Consider the following 24,552-nt stretch of genomic DNA (forward strand, 5'->3'; position numbering starts at 1 on the left):
TTTTAAGACAAGAGTCCCGCTCTATTGCCCAGGCTGGAGTGCAGTGGCACAGTCTTGGATCACTGCAACCTCTGCTTTCCGGGTTCAAGTGATTCTCCTACCTCAGCCTCCCATGTAGCTGGGATAACGGCCGTGCACCACCGCGCCAGGCTAATTTTTGTATTTTTATTGGAGACAGGGGTTTCACTATGTTGGCCAGGCTGATCTCGAACTCCCAGCCTCAATCTGCCTGCCTCAGCCTCCCAACGTGCTGGGATTACAGGGGTGAACCACCATGCCCGGCTGTCCAGCATTTTCTAGTGTTCAAAACTCCACCTGTTTGTAGTCCAACTAAATTTTGTAGTCAAAGTAAATTGTTTGTAGTCAAACTAAATCTTTCAAGCACTTCCTGTAATCAGTTAATATTTTAATCACCCTCCTAAATTTCCATTTTATGTAGTCTCCTCAGATTATTTCCTCAACCCAAGTTGCAGCCCATTTATTCCAGTCCGATACACCAAGTGTGTATATATATATATTCATTACATCTACTTCAACTGAACGTATTTGACATTTTGAAAAAGACAATTCCTTGCTTATCACTTCCTGCCATCTGTGGTTCGTTGGTGCCAACCTAGTTTTATAAGCAAGATAAAATTGAGGCAGTAAAGTCAGAAAACATTTTCTGGACTTTCTCTATTGATTTTATAAGTCAGTACATATTCAAGAGCTATTTCTGTTTCATCATTTCTTTTTTCTCTGATGATTTCTTCTTGCCCTTTTGTTTTTCTCATTAAGCGCCCCTTAGGGTGTTGGTAGGAGGAAGGGAAGGAGATAAAATTCAAATGAGGTCCTTTAGCCAGCCACTCACTGGTTAAAGCACAGTCCCAAGAGGCCAGTTTTGTGAGCTGGATTCTCTTCACGGTCCAGTTTATTCTAGACAGATGCAACTTTGCTCCAAGGCTACAGACCCATCGCCTGCCAGATGTTTTGCACTGTGGTCCATGGTCACGAGGGGGGACCGGGTCAGTAAATAGAAATGACTCAGGAAAATCCTGCCTCATCTCAAGAAAAACAAGTGGATGTGTGGGTCATTCTTACCCCGAGAACTGCAGAGCATTTCACTTGTTAACTTCTCAGGCTAAAGGTCTGTCAGGAAACAAGGCTCTAACCACTGCTTAAAACAGGTTTTGGCAATTACTTGTTAATTTCTTTCCCCTTCATTTTCTGCAATTCATTTAAACCAAAATCAACTGTCACCTTTGGTAGAGCTCACAGGCTAAGAAAAGTTTTCACTATTATAAATGGTTGAAACAAACTAAAAAATAGCCTTTCATGACACATGAAAAAACATGAAATTCACATTTCAGTGACCATAAATGAAGTTTTATTGGAATAGCCACCCAATTTGTTTATGTATCATCTGTGGCTGCTTCTGTGCGACACGGGAAGGGCCAAGTAGTTGCAACTGAGACTATATGCCTTGCAAAGATGAAAATATTTGCTATCTGTCCTTTTACAGAAAGTTTCCTTCTCCCTGCGTTTTCTCATTCTGCACAAACATTTCTGTTATCCTTACCACCTTAAAATTCACGTGCTTTCTTTATTTCCATTTGTGCAGATTATTTTGTTGCTCTTGAAATCATAAATCAGGAGCACTACCTCCATAAAAATGTTTTTTTCTCTCTATTTTTATAAAGCACTATGTGTTTCTCAGGATTTTCAGAAGATCATGAAAACAAATGATGTCTCATCTCCTCCAGATGGTTAATATAGTTTAAGGTGTGTACATATAAACTTATGATACTACTACAAGACTTTTTTTCACACTTTTCTCCAGTGCTGAAATAAATGAATTTTGCTCCTGACCCCTAATTGAAAAGCTATTCACTGAAAAGGGAACTAAGCCCATTTGTACTTTATTAGGAATAAATTCAAAATGCATGAGTTCGCATTACCATTATTTTCCAGAAGAATAATTTCAGGCAATTGAACATCGTTTTTGGAGAATAAAAGGAATGGTTTAAATAGCTCTGGGTGTGGCCTTCTATCCCTGAGCAGATGTTATCTGTAAGCCAGCCGCCTGGAGCTGGGAGTGTATTGCCCAAGGAGGTGGCCATGTTAGGGCCCCAGAAAGTTCCGTGCTGGCATCCCTGCAGGAGTGGGTGGAGAGCACCCAACTGCAGAGGGTCTCAGAAATGGGGATTCTTGGCCTGTACCTTAAGATGCCCCACCCCATAACTGTCTGTGGGGATGAGGAGGGGAAAACGGGAGGCCGGTTCTCTGAGTTTTCTCAGAAGTATAACTGGAGATGCATATATTCTGGTACAAGTCATTTATCTCGGAGGTGATCTCAGGAAACGACAGTCCAGAGGCAGGAGAGTTAGACAGAAAAGGGAAGACAGACAATGAAGGGTGTGTCATCAAGCACACTCAGGTGGCCTGGCTGTAATCCCACTGGGAAACTAGTAAACGGCCTTTCCCTTTCACGCAGGCTTCAGAGTTATCCTGCCTGATGGGTCAGGTAGCTTCTGGGAATGTTAATTCTCCAGTACTTTCATCCTACCCTGATTGGTTTCAGAGAAAAGCCTTCAGGCAAAGTGACACAGATACTGGCTATTGTTAGTTGGTCAGTGGGCACTCAGGAAGTAAGGGCCCAGGGGTGTGGGTGGGTACCAACAGCATCTGCTATAGCTGTTTTCTCTCAGTCCTACAGACAGCCTTTTACTGGAACCCATGGCTGCTTTTAGGAGGATGGGAAGGCGAGTAGATGCAGGCAGGAGCCAGGCTGCTCTGCAAGCCTCTCTCTCCCACCTGCTCTGTCCCTTCTGCTGCTGGGTTCGCTAAGGGATTCAGACTTGAAAAAAACAAGTTAGATGGTGCTATCTCTGCATTAAAGCAGGATTGAGGAGACCTTGGTTCTGGCCCCACGCCTACCAATGTGTAATCCTGGCAAGTTAAACAACTTTCTTAGATTTCACTTCCTCATCTATGAAATGAGCATTGGTTGGGTCTCAAACATCTTTTCTTGATTAGACTCAACAAGCAACACATATACAACCGTCGGAAGAAAAGAAAACCTACTTTCGAGATTTCTCAGAGGAAACCAGCATTGCAAATTCACCTCCTTCCACTTCCTTCTCCCAGGAGATAGGCAGATTCCTGCTCCCCTTGGAGCCCACTGTCGCTCCATCCCTTTATTAGTATGGAGGTTGCCAATGTCTTAGCGAGGTATCAAAACACAAAATGGTGCCTGGACTTTCATCTGTGCACAGAGTGTGTCATGACTGGTGCTCATATTCTCTTCCCTCACTGAATATTCTGTAAGCTGAGAGGCGCCCTGCCCTGGGCATACCTGTGCTGCCATATAGAGAGGGCTGGTGTGGGAGAGAAGGTGGCATAGTATTCAATTACATAAAATGGTGTCATCCTACCTTTTCTCCTTTCAGTAGTTTAAATTAAATTGCAATTGAGCCCTAAGTGACATAGCCATAACTTACCAATATACACATCTCCAGATATGGTGTAAATGAAGCTTGTCCACCCTGGAAAGGACCAGCAACATTAAAATGTTAGTGTCCAAATGCCAAAAGGAACAAAGACATATACGTATTACAAACATAAAGATGAACTTGGAGATGAAATCCTTTTCTTCCCTTTAGATAGACATTTTAAGATTTAAGTTCTGTGAACTGTTTAAAATATACACTGACACTCATATTGTTCTCTTTCTCACACACAAACACAGACACACCCCTAAACCTAAATGACTTGGTCCCAAATATTTAAGAAGCACCCAAAATAGACAGTGTACAATTCACTTGGCTGTGTATCTACAGGCTATAAGCTGTATTGTCAAACAAACTATTCCTTCCAGTTGTAATGTTATGATAGTAACTGCAACACTCCAGTCTGGCTTTATTTTCCATTTGTTGTGCCTCCAAAGTGTCTGAAGTGTGAAGATGATGCTAGAAATACGCTTTTTTTTTTTTTTTTTTTTTTTTTTGAGCTGAAGTGCAGTGGCGCCATCTCGGCTCACTGCAACCTCTGCCTCCCAGATTCAAGTGATTCTCCTGCCTCAGTCTCCCTAGTAGCTGGGATTACAGGCACACGCCACCACATCTGGGTAATTTTTGTATTTATAAAATTATTTAATAGAGATGGGGGTTTCGCCCTGTTGGCCAGGCTGGTCTTAAACTCCTGACCTCAGGTGATCCACCCACCTTGACCTCCCAAAGTGCTGGGATTACAGGCGTGAGCCACCGTATCCGGCCTGCTTTTTTGTACTTGGTTGCATTCTAGTATCAGTGCATTCTAGTTCCAGTGCATTATAGTTGCATTCTGGTTCCAGTGAACTCCTTCTTTTTATCTAGCCTAACATAGAATATGCATCAGTTCCAGGGATGCAGGGATACATAATCTTCGGGGTATAAATGGGCTCTAGGATGGCCTGTGAATTCCCTGGAATTGTTCACACAGTTTTTCAAGTATGTACATTTTTCTGGGAAGAGAGTACATAGGATTCACCAGATTCCTACCATGATCCATGGGGCCAAGAAATCAAAATCTCTGACAATAGGCCATTTGCACTTTCAGCACCAACACCTGATTTTCATGGATGTTTATATATTGTATCTATGGCTCAGAAGAGATGCTATGTTTCCACTGAGAGATATGAACCCAGAAAAGACACAGTCAAAATGGAATCATGATATCCCTCCATGTGCCTTCAGTGGAAAAGGAGATCTGGAAAGAATGCAGGGCGCAGTTCAATGCTGGAAGGACAAAGCCCACACTGGAGTCTGTGTAGGAGTCAGCGTGACGACAGAGTAAACAAAGGCAAGTGCAGAAGGAGCAAGGAGGCCACAATATGTTCCAAGGATATGACTGTCATGGCAGATGGCTTGAAACGCCCAGTTGGATACAAAAGAAAAGCTATAACTGAGAAAACATAAATTAAGTCTCACTAAGAAAATCTGAAGGATGGCAAGACAAACGCACTTGAGCAAGTGCCAGAGAATATTTTCCCATCCTCCTATTTCACAGTTTTTCCTCTCTGAGATTTTACTAGAATAAGTTTAAACTCTCTGAAAGTAATGTTACTTATTCATAGCTTACTCGTTTTTCTCCCATATTAACCCACTCATACTTAGTCTTCCGAGCTTGGTCTACCATCATTTACTGAACATCTACCATGGGCATGTACTTTAGACAGAGATACAAAAATCAATAAGGCACAACTGGGGTGTGCAAATTGTTCACCTTTGATGCAGGGAGGTCCATGGTAGATGCTGAAAACACATGCTAACAATTTACAGCCAGATTCCATGTCTTATCTGGATGGGCTGGCTCTGCTGGAGCACTTCTTTCTCTGTTTTCCAATGAATGCTGAGCTTTTCTACTTCTATTTAGCCTGGTTTATAATCATACTCTACAACCAAACTCATTTCTTCTCTGCTTTTTCAAAAATTTCTCCACGGACAATTGTTTAAGTTTCTTTTTCGGAGCACCAATAGCTTCATTTTTTCTGATTATGAAAAAATACATTAATTTAAAAATATTTTAAGAATATGACAGTGCGGGACATCTAAACTGAAAATCTTTCTGCAATCTTCATTCCTACTCTGACATATTGTTAGCAATTTGGTATTTGTGCTTTCAGTTTTTTTTTTTTTTCTTTTATGTACTATAAGTTATTTCCTTAAAAACTAGAACTAACTTGGGTCCGGCGCGGTGGCTCACACCTGTAATCCCAGCACTTCAGAAGGTCGAGGGGAGCAGATCATGAGGTCAAGAGTTCGAGACCAACCTGGCCAACATGGTGAAACCCTGTCTCTACTAAGAATACAAAAATTAGCCAGGTGTGGTGGCACGTGCCTGTAATCCCAGCTACTCGGGAGGCTGAGACAGGAGAATTTCTTGAACCTGGGAGGCAGAGGTTGCAGTGAGCCGAGATAGCACCATTGCACTCCAGCCTGGGTGACAGAGCAAGACTCTGTCTCGAAAAAATAAATAAATAAATAAATAAAAACTAGAAATAACTCAATATTCTATTTTGGATACCTTTCCATGTCAAAACATAGAGAAGTAACTCATCCTTGGGAAAAACCGCATGGCATTCCATTGTAAGCACATGTCGTAATTTATACAACGAATCCTCTATTCATGGTTTAAAGGTATTAAAAAATGGTCACCACATTTGACAAAACCTCAAAACTCTCAATAGTTCAACCAGGCTTTTATTTGAGTTCATTTTGATTGTTCTAATCTCATTTCTCCTCCACCTGCTTTGCTTCCTGTTCACCCTCCAAGCAGAAATCTGGTCCACAAATAATTGCCTAGGTCTGTTCTCTTTCCTTTTTTTATCTTTTTACATGATCTGGAAGGACCAAACATCTGCTTAAAGGAATGGCCAAGTCAATTTATTATGTGCGTTCATATAGTTTTACTCTTTGTAAAAGTCTTCTGTTAGGATATATTGTCCATCTTTGCCAGTAATAGCACAATTCATGTTGCTGATTGGAAAGCACAGAGTGTTAGAGGGCATGGAATAGGAATGAAGGCAATTTACTTTTTTCTTTCTTTTTAGCATGATGCCTATCTGCACTTGCTTCTATTAATTTGTTTAATTTCCACTAAGCTTTGTTTCTTAAGCCTGCTGCAGAAGAAAACAAATGCCAAATTTAATGAATGCTTACTATACGTTTAACAACAGCCGCGTTTTATGAGAATTCCTTCCCTGTTAAGAGCAGGATTGCATTAACGAAGAGATCTCTTGTGAGATTTTCAGTTCCTTCTCATCTTTCTTTCTCCCCCCACCTCTCCTCCCACTTTTATGTCCTGCACCAAGAATTGATGCCATCCCCCAATTTTTATTGCTTTGTCAGAGTTCACACCCCGCTACATTTTCCTTTCTTCTACAAATATAGTCTGCAAGCTAGTGTCTCTTTGCAGCCGAAAAGCTCTTGCCTTCCCTTGGGCAGTGACGAATAAAATGAGTTGGGAAGGTCACATTTTCGTTCTGGCCCCCTAGGACAGTTAAGTCAGCAACGCATTTTAAGTCAGACCTCCTTTAGCCAAACATTGAAAACCCAAAACTTTAAAAAAATATGTAAATCATTTTCTGTGGCAGTTGCTCTCATTTCCAGGGAGGCTCCTAATTCTTGCAAACGTCCCTAGTGAGAGCTTTCCTCAGCCTACATTCCTTGCCTTAACCCAGGTCATTTTCCTTCTGCTCAGTTTTAGAGTTCATTATTCCAATGAATTTACAAGTATTCCTTACCACCTGTATGTGCAGAAAAAATAGAAAAACATGGCCTGGTGACACACCGACACCATTAACAGAGATAAGGGCACTGGGCTAAGGAGAGATTGCAAGATTGCAACCCTTCACAAACTCTGGGTCACACTAATTGCCAGACCCCAAAGCAACCCTGGTTCCTAAGAGCCTCCTCCCATGCCCGCAACCCCCACCCCACCGGAAGTCCCCACATCAGCTTTGGCAGGTAACTCCCTCATCTTGGACCTCAACCCTGGCCTCCTAGGACAAGACACAGACCGGCCTGGTTCTTCCCTCCCGCTCCTCCTTCCATAAAATTCTTTATAATTTTTATTTTAAAATAATTTCAGACATACCAAAAAGTTGCAAAAATACTACAGAGAATTATTGTACACCATTCACCTAGATTTCCCCCAAAGCTAACATGTTTACATATATGCTTTATCATTCTTCTCGCTATAAATATATGTCATTCTTTTTTTTTCTGAAATATTTGAGAGTAATTTGCAGACACATAGCCCCTTTACCTTGAAATAATTTTCAGTATGTATTTCCTAAAAACAAAGATATTTTCTCACAAAACTATAGTGCACTTATGGAAATTATGAAATTAACATTGATACAATGCTACTATCTATGTACGGATATTCAAATTGTGTCAATCATCTGAGTAATGCCTTTTATGGAAAAGGAGAAATAAATTTCTAGGCCAGGATCCAATCTGCGATCACACGCTGCACTTAGTTATCATGTCTAATCTTCTTTCATTTGAAACAGTTCCTCAGTCTTTTTCTTTCATTATAAGTACAGACCAGTTATTTTATAGAATGTCCCTCAGTTTGGGTTTATTTGATGTTTCTTCATTTGATTGAATTGTTTGCTAATCCCTGTCCCTCCTAGATTTAGAGAATTTTCATTTATTTTCAATACTTAAATTTTTAATTCAGAAGAGCACAAAGGAGGAAATAATGAACATATATGTTTGCCATACTTATTTCATATCTATCTTTTCTTTAAGATAAAAACCATACAGGTGAAATAAATGTCCCCTAACTGGTTGCTGCCAATCCATTTTCTACACGCGTAAATTGCACCTTTTTAGAATCTCCACTTAAAATCCTTCAATGGCTCCCTGTTCTCCCAGGACAAGCCCAAACTCCTGACAGACAGATTCGTCTCAATATGGTCCTACATTTCTCTAGTATCATGGCCCCTCTGCCTGCCCTGCCTCCATATTTAATTCTATCTAAGCAACTCCCTCTTGGGGAGCGGGGAAACAAAGCACAGCAGCAAACCTTAAAGGAGGCTTTGTGGAGAACCATGGAAAACAAACCAACTAAGCAACCAAACAGCAACAAAAACGAGCACACACCATTACAGGCAGAAAGTTTCTGTTTCAACATCAGCGCATCACCCTCAGGGAGATCTAGGACCAGACTCTTCATCTCTTTAAGCCTGTTTGCTGCTTTGTAAAATAAGGAATGAATACATATAACGCAGAGTTGTGATGAACACAGTCTAATGGGGAAACATCAAACATACTGTTTATATTGTATATCTATATAAACATATATAAATGTCCATACACATCTGTATATACATATGCGTGTTACATGTTTTTAATCTTCTCTACACAATGCCAGGCACTTAGGAGGTATTTAACAAATATCAGTTCACTTTCCTGCCCCTTTCTTCTCTTTCCACTTTCCTTCAAATTTGTGCATGTGGAGAGGTTACACACTTCTGATGAGGCTGTGACCCCGGCCAGAGAAGGATCATTGCTATGGAGATGGCCCCAAGCTCCCTGCTGTACCCTCCTCACACCAAGCCAATTAGTCTCTTCGACTGCTGAGCAAAGCTCAGCAGGGTCATCATTTCCCAAAAGAAGTCTACATTTTGGGACTTCTCCCAAAACATCCTCATCGAGAACCTCATGGCATTAAGGATGCTGTCTGTGTCCCACCAAACACTGCAGTCTAGAATTGGTGACATAAGTTGGGTTGCCCTGATCATACAGCAAGTGACAGCTCACCATAAGATCTACTAACTTGCCAAGAATAGGCATTTAACCACCATCTTATAACTGAACATAAACCGCAAGATAAAGAAATGTCAACTTTGTAACTCTGCAATCTGGAAAAGAGATAGGTTATTACCTGAACTTGTGGGAATTCCATTGGAAACAAATGAGAATGCCCATTTTACCAAATTTGATGAGTGACACCAGTAAGAAAATGCCCAACTATATAACCCAATGGTATACACATCAAAACACTTGAGACAACTGGTTTTCCAGAATAAAATAGACTCAGAATGCACTTTCTACATTACAGAATGATCACACTACAGGCTGCTTATAAGCCATGGGCATATAACATTAAGAGCCATCCCTCAGGATCCCGTATTTTAAGCAAGCACAACTGTAGCCTATAGGAGAACCCTGTCTTATGGTTTGGTCCACATTCATAATACTGAACACTCATTGCATCAGAAGCTAACAGGAAAGCTGAGAAATAAATGAAATTTAACATTTTGAATGAGAAATGTATAAGCAATATAAGCTCTTTAGAATGTAAACTCAGAATACAGCCTTCTGCATGCCCAGAATGAAGCCTAGCCCACTGGAGGGTAAACCCTGCTGATTATTTTCTTGCTAATACAATAGTACTAAAAATGTATTAGAATGCTCTAGAAGCTTATCCTGCTCTTTAAAAAAAGTTTAAAATCGACACATAATAATTGTATCCTGCTCTTTAGAGACTAAGTGTACAATGACGCATTGAAGTTTTCTCATCAAGACATTTAATACAATTTTTAACTAAAGTAATATACGCTATTACTATTTCTTGGTTTTATTTGAACAGAACTTGTCTCCTCTTCAGATATACAGTATTCACAACCGGTTTTTAATTGCTCAGAAAAAAAATCAGAAAATAATTCAAATAATGTAGACATAATCATAAAATTCTATTTAGCACTATAAAACAGAAACTAGTTTAAGCATTCGAACTTAGATTGAAGCCAAGTTTATAGACTATTAAGATCTAAAATATACAGAATTTTAAGGATTAAATATTCAAAAAATAATAGAAACCTGAAATTAGCAGGAAAGTCATAAATACCCCTAAGATTACTTCAGGATGTATTTGGACACCTAACTGTTTTTAAGAGAAAGAGGTCTTTTTTTAAAATTACAGACAGAGTCTCACTTTGTTGCCCAGGCTTGTCTCGAACTCCTGGCCTCAAGTGATTCGCCTGTGTCAGTCCCCCAAAGTGTGTGGATTACAAGTGTGAGCCACCATGCCCAGCCTGAGAAAAAGATTTTTAAAAGCCCCTGTAAAATATGAAAAAAAAAAATACACCCCTGCCAAAATAGAAATATATTTAAATTCTTAGAATAGGTTTTTACTTTACATTGATCAATTTAATCTGCTCTCTCCTAAAGGTGACATAACAGAAAAACACAACACAAATTTCATACTGATTATATTACTCATCTAAACATTTTCAAGAATAGTCCTTTTTCTAACCTATGTGCAAAATTTTGGATTTATTTACCAATATGCCCAAGGCACTACTAATAGAGTACTGGTCACTAAAGGTCCATGTTTTCGTTTGGTGCAGGACAAGATGGCAGTTAAGAGTCCTAGCAGAAACTCAGTCCCATTACTCACTAGCTGATTGATCTTGAGTAAGTTACTTAATCTCTTTGTACCTCAGTTTCTTCATCTGAAAAATGAAATAATCATAATCCTTACCTCACAGGATTGTGAGGATTGCAGGTGTTAATTCTAAGGATAGGGGAGGTTCTTAGAGCAGTTTCTGGCAAACAATAGGCATTTAATAAATGTTAGCTATAATGATTATTATTACTATATGATGATTCAGTGAATTGTGAACCCCTTAAAGTGTTCATGGCATTCTCCATCATGGATTTTTGTCATTTTTTCCTGTGTTTCAAACCATGTTTTAAAAAATATAATTGTATCTTACCATACATGAAAACCAATTTCATCAAAGGATACAAAATTTCAGTTAAATAGTAGAAATAAGTTCAAGAGATCTATTGTACAACATGGTGACTACAGTTAAGAACAATGTATTGTATTCTTGAAAAATGCTGAGTGAATATAAAGTGTTCTCATCACAAAAATGATAACTATGTGAGGTAACGCATGTTAATTAGTTAAATTCAGTCATTCCACAGTGTATATATACTTCAGAACACCAAGTTGTATATGATAAATACATACAATTTTACCAATTTAAAAAATAATTTAAAAATAATCCAGGTGAAATAAATACATCAATATGAAAGGCAAAACAACAAAGCACTTATAATAGAGAGTACATTTTTATGATCTTGGGTTAGGGAAAGATGATTAAAGAAGCCACAGAAAGCACTAATCATTAAGGAGCCAATAGATACATTTAAAGCATTTTTATTTATTAAAGTAGAGAAACATAGTATAGAAAGATTAAAAAAAAACAAAAAAAAAACAAGGCAGAAAAGATATTTGCAACACAAATAACTGACAATGACTAGTATTCAGAATATATAAAGAGCTCTTACAAATCAATATGAAAAAGACAACCTAGTCAAAGGAAAATGATGTTAAACTTCTTCCCGAATAATTTTATATTTCAGGCTCTGATTCATGTTAATCACTGTTCTGAAGACCTATAGATTTACATCCATAATTGTTATGTATATATTCTAAGTATGAAGGGAACCATGATTGAATAGCCTAATGTACTGCTGGGAAGTAGAAAGCTCTGCAAAAAAATTACTCATGAATTAAATAGGCTTTTTCTCTCTATGACAAGACTCAAAATGTAAAATTCTACATGAATCATTCATGTTTGGGGCATTCTCCTTAAAAGTAGAGAATGACTATGAAAAAACAGGCAAGAAGCCTGTGGAAAAAATCACTATGCATTTTTCGAGGTTTACTCAAGTCATTTTTAAAAGTCACAAATGCGAGAGAGAAAAAAATCACTATTTGTTTTTGAGTCATTGACCGTATGGAAAAATGTGTGGTACTTTCAACCAAGATCATAAGTGTGGAGGTCGACTCTAAGACGTCTGCCTGATCCTGCCTCCCGTATTGCCCTATGTAATTCCCTCTCTCTGAGTATGGGCTGTGGCTAGAGTCTTGCTTCTAACCAGCAGAATATAGCAAAACTGATGCAATGTCCCTTCTGAGATTAGGTTACATAAAGTCTCTGGCTTCCATCTTGCTCATCCTTGTGCTTTCTGATGAAGTCAGCGGCCATGTTGTGAGCTGCCCTATATAGAGCCCCTTGTGGCCAAAACCAGAGAGCAGACTCTAGCCAGCAACCCTTGAGGAACTGAATGCTGAAAACAACCACATGAGTGTGAGCTTGGAAGCACATCCTTCTCAGTCAAGCCTTGAGATGACCACAGCCCCAGATGACACTTTAATTATTTATTTTTTCTGAGACAGAAAACTGCAGTGGGTGATCTTGGCTCACTGCAACCTCTGCCTCCCAGGTTCAGGCAATTCTCATGCCTCAGCACCCCTCTGCGCCCCACCCCAACTGCCCCAGTAGCTGGGACTACAGGCCCGCAAGACCATGCCTGGCTAATTTTTGTATTTTTGGTAGAGGTGGGGTTTTGCCATGTTGGCCAGGCTGGTCTCAAACTTTTGGCCTTGAGTGATCTGCCCGCCTCAGCCTCCCAAAGTATTAAGATTACAGATGTAAGCCGCAGCGCCCAGCCCCCAGTTGACACTTCGATCAGCCTTGTAACAGTACACAGCTAAGTTGTGAGACACTGCAAGACAATACACGTTGTTCTAAGGCATAAAGTTTTGGGGTAATTTGTTATGCAGCATATAGATCATTAATACAATAAGACTTATTTAAATATATACTAATGTGACTTACCAAGTAGCTACTGTATGTATGGCATTAAAATCTACTTTTTAATCAAGGAAGATGTAGCTCCTTTTCTTTTTTTTCCCCCGTAAACACAGAAGCAAAAATATATTGACAACATTTAAAAGGGTGTATCAGTTTCCTATTGCTGCTATAACAAATTACTCTAAAACTTAGTGCCTTAAAGTAACAAAAACTTTTATCTTACAGTTCTGGAGGTCAGAAGCCCCAGAATGAGCCTCATAGATCTAAAATCAAGCAGAACTGCATTCTTCCTGGAGGCTGTAGGGGGAAATTTGTTTTCTTGCCTTTTTCAACTTCTAGAGGCTGCCACTAGTCCTTGGCTTGTAGGACCTTCCATTTTCAAAACCAGTAATCAAATCACTCTCTCTGACCTCTGCTTCTATTGTCACATGTCCTTCTCTAACTCTGACTCCCCGTCTTCCTGTTTCTCTTATTTAGATTCTCATTATGACACTGGGTCCACCTACATCATCCAGGCTAATCTCCCTATCTCAGCAGCATTAACTTAGTCACATCTGCAAAGTCGTTTCTGCCATGGAACATAACATATACACAGATTCTGGAAACTGGGATGTGGACATCTTTGGGGGGACATTATTTTGCTTACCACAGAGGGGTAGACTATATGGTTTATAAAGAAATTTTGTTTATTGATCTACATTTACTGTAAAGGAAAAGTTATAAGGTGAGGAAAAGCAAAAAGGTTCGTAAAATCAAGTTTTTCCCATAACAGCTCTCCATTTTTAACATTCCAGATCCTGCCTTTAAGTATCTAGAAGCAAAGGTGCTGTAAAAGAAAAAGGAAAATAAACAGAGTGGCTGTTGAGGGCCAAACTGTGATACAGTCAGTCAGAAGACAAGGGGGGACATGAGGACCAGAAGGCACATGTTTCTTGGAAAAGGTTGATGTTTTCCTAGAAATACAGATTTATGTCCTTCAAAATTAATGGTAACAAACAGTGTTATCTGTATATCAGTTTACAGCAAAAGGAAATTCAGATTGCCTTGCGCCTTGCAAGAGATGGTAAAAGTCACCATTAAAAAACTACTTACTCTTATTTTAGCCAAGATCTAATATGAAAAACGTGTGGCCAATGTGAAAGGAATCTGGTACTGTCAGAGACTCAACAAATTAGATTCTTTGTAAGTGATGCACCGTCCAGCTCAATTCCTGATATATACTTCCTTCCAAATCATCACTGCATGAAACATCTGTTTTCTGCAAGATTAGCACAACCCAAGAGAAACGTGCCTAGCCTGAAGGAAATAAAGAGATGGTAAAAATCGATTCAAATAGTATTTATGGGGAGGAATTCAGATAAAACCTAGTCTGATTCATGAGAAACGTGTTCAGTCTCCCTTAACTGTATTTCCCTTGGGATATATGCATTTTCCCAGTATCAGGGATGGGATGGTAGCAGTGTATGCTTCTATTCCTATCCAATTAGTCTGGTAATGATACAACCAAGTCAACATTAAATTAGTTACACTGCAAAGCTTATGCCAAAAGCCAAACATAACCCAGATATCCATGTCAAATCCCTTTACCATGAGTAACAAAACAATCAAAATACTATAAACAAAACATGTCCAGGACTCAGCCAATGGCCTACACATTTCACAAAATATTTGATACAACAAAGCACCCAAATAAAAAGAATTTAGACAGTCCTTGGAGTTTGTGATGGAATTTGACCCGGAAAGGTGGGGAAAAAAAGACAAATGGTGACCTTGATTTGAATTACTTCATAATAAAATTTATACAGCATAATTTTACCATCCAGTATATCTCACGACAGGCAGCCAGGACTATCAAAGCTGCAAATAATGAGTACTTTATAATACTTGAATTAATTGTTTGGCACTAAACAGAGAAACTTCGAACTTTGTATTTGTCACCTAATGCAGTGGAAGCATGGATGAGTGTGTGTGTGTGTGTGTGTGTGTGTGTGTGTGTTTGTGTGAAAGAGAGAGAGATAGGGGAGGGAGGGAGAGAGAGAGGTACAGACAGACAGACTGAGAAAGAGAGAACACTGTAACTAAAAGTGATGTATTGGAAAAGAAAGGATCTTTTGCTTCATAGCTAGGTTCATAACACACTTGTTTAAAGTGGGTTTACAGATGCTCAATGCTAAATGTGCATTTCTAAGCTATTTCCTGTTGTATCCCTATAAAAGTATTTTTGAGGCCAGGTGTGGTGGCTCATGACTGTAATCCCAGTGCTTTGGGGGGCCGAGGCGGGTGGATCACCTGAGGTCAGTAGCTCGAGACCAGCCTGGCCAACATGGTGAAACCCCATCTCTGCTAAAAATACAAAAATTAGCTGGGCATGGTGGCGGGCACCTGTAATCTCAGCTACTTGGGAGGCTGAGGCAGGAGAATCACTTGAACCGGGGAGGCAGAGGTTGCAGTGAGCCGAGATCGTGCCATTGCACTCTAGCCTGGGTGACAAGAGCGAAACTCCATGTCAAACAAACAAACAAAAAAATGTGTTTGAGGGTGGGCGCAGTGGCTCACACCTGTAATCCCAACTTTGGGAGGCCAAGGTGGGCAGATCACCTGAGGTCAGGAGTTCAAGAGCAGCCTGGGCAACATGGTCAAACCCCGTCGCTACTAAAAATACAAAAATTAGCCAGGCATGGTGGCATGAGCCTGTAGTCTCAGGTACTCGGGAGGCTGAGGCAGGAGAATCGCTTGAACCTGGGAGGCAGAGGTTGCAGTGAGCCGAGATCATACCACTGCACTTCAGCCTGCGTGACAGAGCAAGACTTCATCTCAAAACAACAATGACAACAACAACAACAACAACAAGAACAACAACAACAAAACGTGTTTGAAAACAAATCTCAGGTTTAAAATTCATGATGACAAAATAAAATGCAAATACACCTTGACAGATATACATTCTCTCAGGAGGCAATATAAGGTGATGTCTGAGAGCAGAGCAAAAATGAACATGAACCATAGACTTCCTGCTAGTGGGATCATGGAGAAACTGGTATTCTATATAGTGATAATAGAAAGTGTGACTGCCTCTTTGGATTGCAACCTGACAATGTCTTTTAAAACTAAGCATGCACAGACCTGGTGACCATCCCAGGAAACCTGTCTCATCAAAATAAATTTCCACATGGGAAGGCAGATATACAAGGGTATTCATTGCAGACCAGTTAGCTGTAGCCAAGCGCTAGGAACAAAGTGAATTCTCATTGATAGAAAGTAGCTAAATTCATCATAGCATGTATTTAGATGATGTAGAATATCACCGTTAAAAGAAGCTACCATTAACGATGAGAGACTGTAGTCCTAGCTACTTGGGAGGCTGGGGTGGGACGATCTCTTGAGCACAGGAGTTCGAGGTTGCAGTGAGATATAATTGTGCCACTTTACTCCAGCCCGGGTGACACAGAGAAACCCTGTCTCTTAAACAAAACAAAACAAAAGGAACTATATAAGTAAATTGGGAAGGATTTCCATGGGGTATTTTTTCAGTCAAATAAACAGGATGTAAAAGAGTAGCTACGATTCCATTTTAGTAAAATGACAAAATAACCTGATATCTGCATATAATATTTGAATGCACATATATGTAGAAAAATAAGTGTGGAGAAAGATACAGCAAGATACAATTCAAGGATATACCTGTGATCTATATAGCAAGGGTACTGGACATAGATAAGGGAGGACAAGGGATTGGAGGAAAACTACTCAAAAGTAAAAGATAAAAGCACTGCACTAAAAGGTTAAAGCACACATACAGGTATACTTATTGTTATAAAAATCATGCATAGTGAAGGCTTATGTTTAAGTGAATTAATCTAAAATTTTTCTGTACTTAAATAGCCAGAATGGAATCCACAATTAGTAGAAGGAAAGAAATAATAAAGATCAGAGTAGAAGTAAATGAAATTGAGACAAAAAAATACAGAAGATCAATGAAATGAAAAGTTGGTTTTTTGAAAAGGTAAATAAAATTGACAAACCTTTAGCTGGACTAAGAATAAATGAGAGAAGACCCAGATAAATAAAATCAGAAATGAAAAGGAAGACACAGTAACTGAGACCATAGAAATACAAAGAATCATTAGAGACTACTATGAAGAACTATATGCCAAGAAATTGGAAAACCTAGAAAAAATGGATAAATTCCTGGATACATACAACCTACCAAGATTGAACCATGAAGAAATAGAAAACTTCAACAAAGCAATAACTAGTAATGAGATAGAAGCCATAATAAGTCTCCCATTAAAAAAAAAAAAAAAAAAAAAAAGCCCAAGATCTGATGGCCTCACTGCTGAATTCTACCAAACATTTAAAGACAAATTAATACCAATCCTACTGAAATTCTTCAAAGAGACTGAAGAGGAGGGAGTACTTCCAAATTTATCCTATGAGGCCAGCATTACCCTGATACCAAAACCAGACAAGAACGCAACCAAAAAAGAAAACCACAGGTCAATATTTCTGATGAACATAGATGTAAAACTCTCAACAAAATACTAGCAAACTGAATTCAACAGCACCTTAAAATGATTGTTCACCATGATCAAGTGTGATTCATCCCAAGGATGCAAGGATGTTTCAACACACACAAACCAATAAATGTGACACATCACATTAACAGAATCAAGAAGAAAAAACCTTATTATTTCAATAGATGCTGAAAAAGCATTCAATAAAATTCAACATCTCTTTATGACAAAAACCTTTAACAAACTGGGTATAGAATCAACGTGCCTCAAAATAATAAAGGCCTTATTATGACAAACCCACAGCTATCACCATACTGAATGGGAAAAAACTGAAAGAATTCAATTGAATAACTGAATTCCTCTAAGATCTGGAACAAGAAAAAGATGCCTATTTTAACCACTTTTATTCAACATAATACTGGAAGTCCTGGCGAGAGCAACTAGGCAAGAGAAAAAAAAATAAAGGGCATTCAAATAGAAAAGGAAGAAGTCAAACTAGTCTCGTTCACAGATTACATGGTCTTATACTATGAAAAACTTAAAGACTCCACCAAAAAAAAAAAAAAAACCATTAAAACTAATAAACAAATTTGGTAAAGTTGCAGGATATGAAATCAACATAAAAAATTAGTAGCATTTATATACACCAACAGCGAACAATCGGAAAAAAAAAAAATCAAGAAAGCAATCCTATTTACAATGGTTACGAAGAAAGATTATAAAATACCTGGGAATCAACCAAAGAAGTGAAAAGTCTATACAAGGAAAACTATAAAACACTGATGATAGAAACTGAAAAGGACACAAAAAAATTGAAAGCTATTCTGTGCTCACGGATTGGAAGAATTAATATCACTAAAATGGTAATACTACCCAAAGCAATTTACAGATTCAATGCAATCCCCATCAAAATGCCAATCCTATTCACAGAAATGAATCCTAAAACTTATATGGAACCACAGAAGACCCCAAATAGCCAAAGCAATCCTGAGCAAAATGAACAAAGCTGGAGGCATCACACTGCCTGACTTCAAATTATACTACAGAGCTATAACAACCAAATCAGCATGGTATTGGCATAAAAACAGACACATAGACCAATGGAACTCATTTTTGACAAAAGTGCTAAGAACATACACTGAGGAATAGACAGTCTTTTCAATAAATGGTGCTGGGAAAACTGGATATTCATATGCTGAAGAATGAAATTAGACCCCCATCTCTTGCCATAAACAAAAATCAAATCAAAATGAATTAAAGACTTAAATTTAAGACCTCAAAATATGAAACTTCTAAAAGTAAACATTGGGGAAAATCTCCAGGACATTGGACTGGACAAAGATATTTTGTGTAAGACCTCAAAAGCACAAGCAACCAAAGCAAAAATAGACAAATGATGTTATATCGAGCTCAAATGCTTCTGCACAGCAAAGGAAACAATCAATAAGATGAGGCTGGGTGTGGTGGCTCACGCCTGTAATCCCAGCACTTTGGGAGGCCAAGGCAGGCAGATCACTTGAGGCCAGGAGTTCAAGACCAGCCTGGCCAACATGATTAAACCACATCTCTACTAAAAATACAAAAATTAGCCAGGTGTAGTGGCACACACCTGTAATCCCAGCTACTTGGGAGGCTGAGGCAGGAGAACTGCTTGAGCCCAGGAGGCGGAGGTTGCAGTGAGCTGAGATCACACCACTGTACTCCAGCCTGGGTGACAGAGCAAGACTCTGTCTCAAAAAAAAACAAAAACAAAAACAAAAACAAAAACAAACAAACAAATAATAATAATAATAAGTGAAGAGACAACCCACAGAATGGGAGAAAATATCTGCAAACTACCCATCTGACAAGGGATAAATAATGAGAATATATAAGGAGCTCAACAATTCAATAGCAAAAAGAAATCCAATTTTAAAATGGGCAAAAGCTCGGAATAGACATTTCTCAAAAGAAGACATACAAATGGACAATAGGTGTATGAAAAAAATGCTCAACATCACTAATCATCAGAGAAATGCAAATCAAAACCACAATGAGACATCATCTCACCCCAGTTAAAATGGCTGTTATCAAAAAGGGAATAACACATGCTGGTGAGGATGTGGAGAAAGGGGAACCCTTGTATATAGTCAGTGAGAATGTAAATTAGTACAACCATTATGGAAAGCAGTATGGGTCCTCAAAAAAAACTAAAAATAGAACTACCATATAATCCAGCAATTCAACTGTTGGGTACATATTTAAAAGAAAAAAAAAATCAATATATCAAAGAAATACCTGCACTCCCATGTTTATTGCAGCATTATTCACAATGGACAAAACGTAGAATCAACCTAAGTGCCCAGTAATAGATGAATGGATAAAGAAAATGTGATATAAATACACAATGAAATATTATTCAGCTGTAAAAAGAATGATATCCTGTCATCTGCAGCAACCTGGAGAGGACATTCAGTTAAATAAGCCAGGCACAGAAAGACAAATATCGCACATTCTCACTCTTATATGGGAGTAAAAAAGCGGATCTCATAAAGATCTCATGAAGACTGATGGTTACTAGAGGACACGAAGGGTAGGGGTCTGGGAGGGATAAAGAGAATTGATTAATGAGTACAAATATACAATTTGATAGAAGAAATAAGAACTGGTGTTTGATAGATCAGTAGGATGACTATTGTTTACAACAATCTTTGTATATTTCCAAACAGCTAGAAAAGAATAATTCAAATGTTTCTAGCATAAAGAAAAGACAAATATTTAAGGTAATGAATATCCTAATTATACTGACTTGATCTTTACAAATTATATGACTGTATTAAATTATCACATGTACCCTGAAAATATGTACATCTATTGTGTGTTAATAAAAAAATAAAATTATTTAAAAATAGAGCAGACACAATGGCTCATGCCTGAAATCCCAATGCTTTGGGAGGCCAAGACAGTAGCATCACTTAAGGCCAGGAATCTGAGACCAGCCTGGGCAACGTGGTGAAACCCCCGCCTCTACAAAAGAATTAAAAAATTGGCTGGGCATAGTGGCACACATCTGTAGTCTCAGTTACTTGGGAGGCTGAGGCAAGAGGATCACTTAAGCCCAGGAGTTCAAGGCTGCAGTGAGCTATGATCATGCCACTGCACTTTGGCCTGGGTAACAGAGTGAGACCCCATGTCTACAGGAAAAAAAAAAAAAAATTATAAAAATTAGCCAGAATTAAAAAAAAAAAAAAATAGGCCTTAAATACTTGGGAATTTTCTAATTATTCTTTGGATGCAAATGTCAATCTAAAGGTAACCTTTACATAACAAGGTTATGTTATGTAACCTATATCAAGCAAAACCTGTATCTCAATCAAGTATGCACTTGTGTATAAGTAACACAGGTCTGAATTTGCCTTCAGGAACACTGTGAGTCAACACGAGCTGGAAAGTCAGGAGACAGGGGTATTTTCCTTGCCCTACCTCATCCAATAAGTGTTTGGGTGGCCTTGAGCAAGTGACCAATGTTTTAGGCCTTCCACACCTGTAAATCGAGAGGTATGGCCCACAAGGTCTGGCCCTAACATACTGTGAGTTCTTCTTTTTTTTTTTGAGATGGAGTCTTGCTGTGTCTCCCAGGCTGGAGTGCAGTGGCGCGATCTCGGCTCACTGCAACCTCCTCCTCCTGGGTTCAAGCGATTCTTCTGCCTCAGCCTCCCGAGTAGCTGGGACTACAGGCGTGCGCCACCACACCCAGCTAGTTTTTGTATTTTTAGTAGAGACGGGGTTTCACTGTGTTAGCCAGGATGGTCTCGATCTCCTGACCTCGTGATCCACCCGCCTCGGCCTACCAAAGTGCTGGGATTACAGGTGTGAGCCACCGCATCCGGCTTCTTCCTGATTTTCTTAACTTGAAAGGTCCCAGCAGTATTTGTCAATTTAAACACAATTAAACATAAACAGAGTTCATAGAACTTTGTGCTGAGTTTCAGAAACAAGTACATTCCAGAGAAAACAGCCCTTTGCTGGTTTTTGGTTTTTTTCCTGACATGACTACTAAACCCCAGAACCCATCATACCTTTAGGAATAGGTTGGGAATGTTTTGCTCCTGGGTCCAATTTGAAGTCCAAATATAAGGTTGGTGTGCGAGTGTAAACCTTGGACTGAAAAGGAAAAGGAAACCATCAGTGTTTTTTTTCTAAGAATAAGGTTCTTCTTTCCTTCAGCAGGCCCTTCTGTAATAGGCCTGGGCCTGGATCCATTATATTTATAGTTTCTCCTAGGGAAGTGTTAAAGCTGAGGTGGGCTGCTAAAACAGCCCCTCTTAATGGTCTTGGTCTGGAAGTTAGCCCTCCTACCTTTACAGTGTGGTTGACAAGTTAATTTCAGGATGACAGCTGTCTCCCTACAGCCAGTTCTCAAATACGGTCCAATAGTAACATTTTACTGGCCAATAGTTGCTCCAACTTTCCTACCTCCCGTCTTCCACTTGATATGGTAGGTTATCTCACAACCAAATGTATGTTTCTTCCCCATGTCTCAAGAAAGCCATTTCCATTTTGAAATTTAAAAATGTGACCTGTACATATTTTTTATTTTTTCTTACTTGGCCCTCTGGCTAACAAAAATGGTCCGACACTGCTCGCTTGAAAAAGCCACAACTCCAAATGTAAGAAAGGCAAACTTTTGCAGGATTTTCCATTGTAAACAGTAACTTTTATTCCATCAAGAGTTAAGCAGAGTTTCTAATTTAATATAATATCATCCTGAATCATTGGCATAGACTAAAATTCAAGGGATTAGAACTGTTGCTACAAACTTTATGATGTCTCATTGTTTATCACAAAGCTCCGGTGGTTCTAGTCTACTTTTTAAACTTAAAATGCACATGAAAATGAAAAAGCACGTAACCTTAAGCTTGACATGGATGTGTAGTAACTGGAATTTTCATACACTGACGGTGGGACAACTTGGTATAAACACTTTGGGAAGCTGCTTGGCCATGTGTAGTACAGATGAATATATGCATAATCTATGACCCAATATTCCAACTCATAGGTGTATACCTAACAGTCACCTAAAGACAGACACAAGTACCTTAATAGTAACAGAACTGATAACAGCCCCAAACTGGAAATAGCCCAAATGTCTTTAATAATAGAATGGATAAATGAAATGTAATATACAGTGGAATACTATACACCAAGGAGAATGAATGAACTCAACTACATGCAATAACTCAGGTGAATTTCACAGGCATAATATTGAGCAAATGAAGACAGACACAGAAGATCATACACCATATGATTCCACTTCTACAAAGTTCAAAACAAGCCAAAATTAATTTATGGTGTCAGAAGTCAGAAAATTAGTTACCTTGGGAAGGTTAGTAACTAGAAAAGGATTTTAAAGGGGCTTCTGGGGGCTGGTAATGTTCTGTTTCTTAACCTGGCTGCTGCTTTTATGGGTGTGTTTACTTGGTAAACATTCTTTGAGCTGTATACTTGATCTGTGTACTTCTCTGTGTATACGTTACATGTTAATTAAAAGATTACATTCATTAAATACATGCATTTTTAGACAAAAAGAATCTGGAGCCCAGAATTATTTACTCTCCTTGATAAAGGCATAATTTTGTGGAGAGTAATGATGCAAGTTCCATGAGGACATGAACATTTCTGCCTTTGTTACCACTGAATTCTCAGGGCCAACCCACTATGTCTGTCAAATACTAGGTGTTCAATAAATATTTATCGAATGATGTTTCATAATGGAAAACTCCATGTATAGTAATACAGTTACTGACAGTCGATATATGTAATATGAAGGTATATATGAAGTACAGTACACACACACACATATATATATATACTGTCAATAACTGTATTACTATTCTATATACTGTCAATAACCATATTACTATACATGGGATTTAACATACATATATACACACACGTGTGTGTGCGTGTGTGTGTATGTATACACATATATATATGGGGTATTCATCAACATCTTTACCTACATGTAGCAAAATGCATCTCTTCAGGACAGGTGAATCTGGTATGGTCAAAATATATGTCTGTACATTAAATTTTGAAATAAAGAATCGTGAATAATGTTGACTATCAAAAGATTTTTTCCTTTCCTCTGAATGTCTCCTATTGAAGCTTCGGGGTTTAAAATGGTCTGGTAGAGTTTTGCGTGGCTTACAAGGTCAAGCTGCATTAATACAGCTTCAAAGACTAGAAAAGCAAATTCCCCTGTGCGTACGTAAATGAAACCAGAAAGACCTGTGACATCAATTGCAACCTGAGGCCAAAGATTCACAATCAATCAGAAGAGCTTGAAACGCACATAAAAGAAGGGCAGCACACAAGGGACACAGGATCTGATTCTCTAGGATCATTAGGTGTATAAGGCACCATCTGGAAAGGGGCTGGTTTTGTCTGATGAGGACTTCTAAAATTACCTCTAAAAAGATCAAGGGTAAACTTCATACAATATCGAATGACTCCTCTATTCAGGCAATATTTCGCTGTCCTTCAGATAAAGATCGCTGTTTGGTTTAAGCATCTTTCTCAACCTCTGCCACAGTGGCAGATACAGTATCCCTTCCAACAGAGAAGAAATTCATCACAAAGAGGTTCTTGCTTTAATTTTTGCTAGCACTCTCCCAGAATGTGGCCATAAAAATAATCCTGATTTGGAAGTCAGGAGTCTTTTATGCTGTATTGCTTTTTCTTTGCTTTGCTTTCTTTTCTTTTCTTCTCTCTCTTTCTTCCTTCTTTCTTTTCTTTCTTTCTTTTTTAAATTTTCTTGTAGAGATGGGGTTTCGCCATGTTGCCCAGGCTGGTTTCAGACTCCTGGGCTCAAGCCATCTACCTGCCTCAGCCTCCCAAAGTGTTGGGATTATA

General features: G+C 38.8%; 1 protein-coding gene across 3 annotated transcripts in view; it reads right to left on the reverse strand.

The window, feature by feature from the left end:
- PIR (pirin) overlaps positions 1 to 24,552 on the reverse strand; it is a 112,234-nt gene that overhangs the window by 19,176 nt on the left and 68,506 nt on the right. For all 3 annotated transcript variants that reach the window (XM_025372529.1, XM_025372530.1, XM_025372531.1), the window contains exons 6-7: positions 21,717 to 21,801; positions 3,480 to 3,524 (exon numbers count right to left, since the gene is read on the reverse strand). In XM_025372529.1, the coding sequence (XP_025228314.1) occupies positions 3,480 to 3,524; positions 21,717 to 21,801 (130 nt within the window). The remainder of the gene's footprint in view (positions 1 to 3,479; positions 3,525 to 21,716; positions 21,802 to 24,552) is intronic.

The sequence above is a fragment of the Theropithecus gelada genome, chromosome X (assembly GCF_003255815.1).
Source record: "Theropithecus gelada isolate Dixy chromosome X, Tgel_1.0, whole genome shotgun sequence".
NCBI classification, from domain to species: Eukaryota; Metazoa; Chordata; class Mammalia; order Primates; family Cercopithecidae; genus Theropithecus; species Theropithecus gelada.